The sequence below is a fragment of the Alnus glutinosa genome, chromosome 5 (genome assembly GCF_958979055.1).
Source record: "Alnus glutinosa chromosome 5, dhAlnGlut1.1, whole genome shotgun sequence".
Taxonomy (NCBI): Eukaryota; Viridiplantae; Streptophyta; class Magnoliopsida; order Fagales; family Betulaceae; genus Alnus; species Alnus glutinosa.
Genome location: NC_084890.1, coordinates 17,278,234 through 17,282,006, shown reverse-complemented (window position 1 = coordinate 17,282,006; position 3,773 = coordinate 17,278,234). Strand labels below are relative to the sequence as shown.

The following is a 3,773-nucleotide window of genomic DNA, read 5'->3' as shown; positions in this document are numbered from 1 at the left end:
TTGTTACACAATTGTGGTGCCTTTTTTCTTTTCTTTTTTTTATTATTATTATTATTAGAAAGTAAATATGTTTATAAGACCGAAGGATACAAAAAAGTTCTTAGCTTGAAGGTGGATGGTTCTTTATACTTTTCCACATGACCGGACCTTCAGGATGGACATCTACAAAATATCTTAGAAAGCGTGCATCTGAGCATGCAAGGAGAGTACTCAAGGACAATGTTGGCTTTGCTGCACCTCTTTCCCTCAGCCAAGCATACATTGAAAATCTTTGTCTGATTCTTTCCATATCATAACATAAATATGCTGGGAATGCCACCACGGATTCTACTGGGTAACCTAAATAGTTTCTTAAACAATCAATCTTCTTTTCAATAATGTCTTTGGTCTGGTTAAGAACCATAGGAGCTTGTTTAACAATGTTTGCTGCGCTATTGCACTCCAAACCAGCTTGCACCAGGCAATCAAACCTCTCCTGTAATTGATCTCCTCTGCCTCGAAATTGCTTCAAAGCTTTCGTCATCTCATCCGAGTTTTCCATGTAACCCAATCTCAACAAGAATGTTGTTTTATCCAGGTGCTTACTAGGATATTCGGAAGATGCCTGCTCAGTGCTCTTTACTTTCGCTTTAGATGCCAACTCAAACAGCTTCATTGGATCTTCCTTTATAATTTTACATAGACCATCTCTTCCAACTTTCAAGTCTTTGCAAACGGTTTTGGGTCCTTTCAGAGTGTGCAAACCCAGAAGTTGGATATGGGCAGATATGATGCTTGCAATGTCTTCTGAACCCATTCCAATATCTAGTAGAAAATGCATTCCTAGCAGAAGATTTTTTACACGCTTACCTGACAAAATTTGAGGATTCTGTGTAAAAAGAGTATAGATCTCATTCATCTTGAGACCCAATTTGAGTAATCGACCAAACAATAAATACACCTTCTTCCCGGAACCTTCAAACAGCAATGGATGATTTTTATTAAACAAACAATGCATCTGCTCCTCCCTATAGCCCACTTTATCAAGAAAATCCAGAGTATCAAGCATTCTGTTCCAGTAGTAGGTGCTTTTACCAGATAAAAACCCTCCAATCCAATTAATTTCAATCCCTAATCTCTTCAATCTTTCAAGAACCTTGACAAATTCACTGTTAACACCACCAATCAACAGTGAGGGGCAACAACTAACGAGCTTAATAACTGTGGGTCTACTCAAACCCAATGTTTCATAAGCTTGAAGTTTTAAAGCTAATATCCCATTATCATATTCAAAAACCTCTGTAGTTTCCTCATACATTTTACCGATCTTACAACGGGGAATCCCATAATCACATAAAACATGAAAGTTCTCAAGCATAACACAATCATCGCTCAAAAACATCAAGTGCTGTGGGAGAAGCATCAGTAGCTCAGATGGCCTCAAACCCAAACTCTCAAAAAATGGTTCAAACTCATTAATGGGATTGTACCGCAGGAATTTGGTCAAAGACCGAGCAACATCTTTCTCACCATCAATCTTGGAGAGCAAATTCTGAAGAAAATGAGGGGAGTTCTTGCTTATGTGCTCAGCGTCCGTGAAGCTGAAGCTCCTAGTGCAATGCAAATAATCAAAGAGTACGTGCTGAGCTTCAGTCCTAGCTAACCGAGAGAGTCTTGAAGTGAAATTGGGTGATTGCGTTGATTCAGTAACGGAGACTTTTGTGTCATTGCTAAGTCCAGAAGTGCGAAAGCATCGAACTTTAACCGAAATAAAAGACGGGTTTTGCTTAGTTATTGGTTCATCATACAAAACAGGTGAGAAAAGTACAATGTGATTAAGTTTGGCAATCATTTCAGAGAAGTTGAACACCCTTTTACGGGTTCTGGATGCAAACATGGCAAGAAGAGAGAACAGAATCTACAAGTACTTCCGAGAGAGACAGAGAGAGAGGGGTTGTAATCCAGATGACAATGGTTTCTAGCAGAAGAAAGCATGTGGGTCATTCACATATTTCCACAGAGAGCTGAGCTGAAAGCAAAAAAGGGCACAAAATTGACAAGCTTCAGTTGAGGGGTTTTCTTACCAAGGATAGACTTTACAGGGCTTCACGTCCCAATTTGCTTCTTTGCACCCCCTAAGAGCTCAAGCGGATCCCTCGAGTTCGCGAACCCGAAGAAGGAGAAGCGGGACCGATCCAATTGGGTCACGAGGATCGACGACGGAGCCGTCAGTAGAAAGAAACCCTAGAAGAAGGGTTTTGGCGTTTCAGAGTTCCCCCGGCCCAGGACTTGAGAAATGATACCTTTGCCTTCCTTCTGGCCCCTAAGGAATTTCTCGAGTGGTGAGAGAAAGACCGGGTTGGGTTGGAACTTGGGACTAAGGGTGTAAATGAGCTGAACTTAGGTAAGCAGGGCTTTCTCGAGCCGAGCTCTTTTGAATTTCTCTCGAGCTCGTGACGAGGAGTTCGTCTATACGTGCGTCAAGAGTCCGGCTGGAGTCCGGCTCTTGACCCACGTGGCACCTTTTTTTTTTTTTTTTTTTTTTTTTTTCTTTTTTATTTAAAAAAAAAAAAAATCCAAAAATCAGAGAAGAAAAGTCTCGTACGTCCGGTTCAGTCGTGTCTCACTCCAAATTTTCCCTCCATTCCCAAATCTCCCAAATCTCACCCTCTCCCGCCACCGTCCCCTCCCCCACTGACCGCCCAACGACCGTCAACCTTTGACCCGCACCGTCCCTCGGCCGGCTCCCAGCTCGCTGTCTCTCTCTCTCTCTCTCTCTCTCTCTCCAAACGATGGACCGGTGCCTATCGACCACTCAACGACCGCCCAACGACCGGCGCCCACAGACCGCCCAACGACCGGCGCTCTCTGACCCATCGACCGGCGCCCTCTGACCCGAAGCGTCCCTCGGCTGGCTCCCAGCTCGCTGACTCTCTCTCTCAGCTCGCTGTCTCTCTCTCCCAGCTCGCTGTCTCTCTCTCCCAGCAAACCAGCGCCCTCCCAGGGCCCTCCCAGCTCGCTGTCTCTCTCACCCAGCAGACCAGCGCCCACCGATCGACCGGCGGATCTCTCTCTCTCAGACCCAGCAGACCGGAGCGCCATCGACCACTCTCTACGGTTAGTCTCTCTCCCTTTACTCTCTCTCTCTCTCTCTCTCTCTCTCTCTCTCTCTCTCTCTCCTTTGGTGACTTCTAAGTCTAACCCTCACTCTTTCTCTCTCTCTCTAACCCAGCAGCTGGTCTCTCGCTCTCTCGGACCCAGTAGCCTGAGCGCCGCCCACGAGCAGAAGGGACTCCAACAGAGGAGGTTTTTGAATTTTATTTTTTTCATTGTAAAGTAATCTTCCTGTGTTAACAAAAACTAGTGTGGTTTGGGCCTTTTTGTACCGTTGATAAAGATGGATTTATTATGCATGATAAATTGTAATTGTGAACAAAGAGCATGATAGACTTTTTGTACCGTTGATAAAGATGGATTTATTGCAGACAAATTGATGGTTTGATGACATTAATTAATTTCTTTGAATTCAATTCATGGTGAAGTTAAAATTGGAGAGCTGTCAAAAGAATATATCATGCTTTTGATTTTAATATGTACATGTTTTTGAAGAGAGAAGATCTATCTACAACATTATGCACTGTATTGGTATTGATTTGATGAAGCAATTTTGGGGAAATTAGGAAGTGAATTATGATTTATTATGCACTGTTGGATTTTGCTTGGTTTAGGTTTTTGTTGTCTCATACAATTGTTTAATTAAACCATTTTTTTTTTTTTTGTAGAATAACTTTTAG

At 43.0% G+C, this 3,773-nt stretch overlaps 1 protein-coding gene across 1 annotated transcript; it reads right to left on the bottom strand.

Annotated features, from left to right (window-relative positions):
• Nucleotides 1-2,068, bottom strand: LOC133867799 (transcription termination factor MTEF18, mitochondrial). The gene has a single exon (XM_062304556.1). The coding sequence runs from the start codon at nucleotides 1,874-1,876 to the stop codon at nucleotides 101-103; it is 1,776 nt and encodes a 591-aa protein (XP_062160540.1). The 5' UTR covers nucleotides 1,877-2,068; the 3' UTR covers nucleotides 1-100.
• Nucleotides 2,069-3,773: the final 1,705 nt, after the last annotated feature.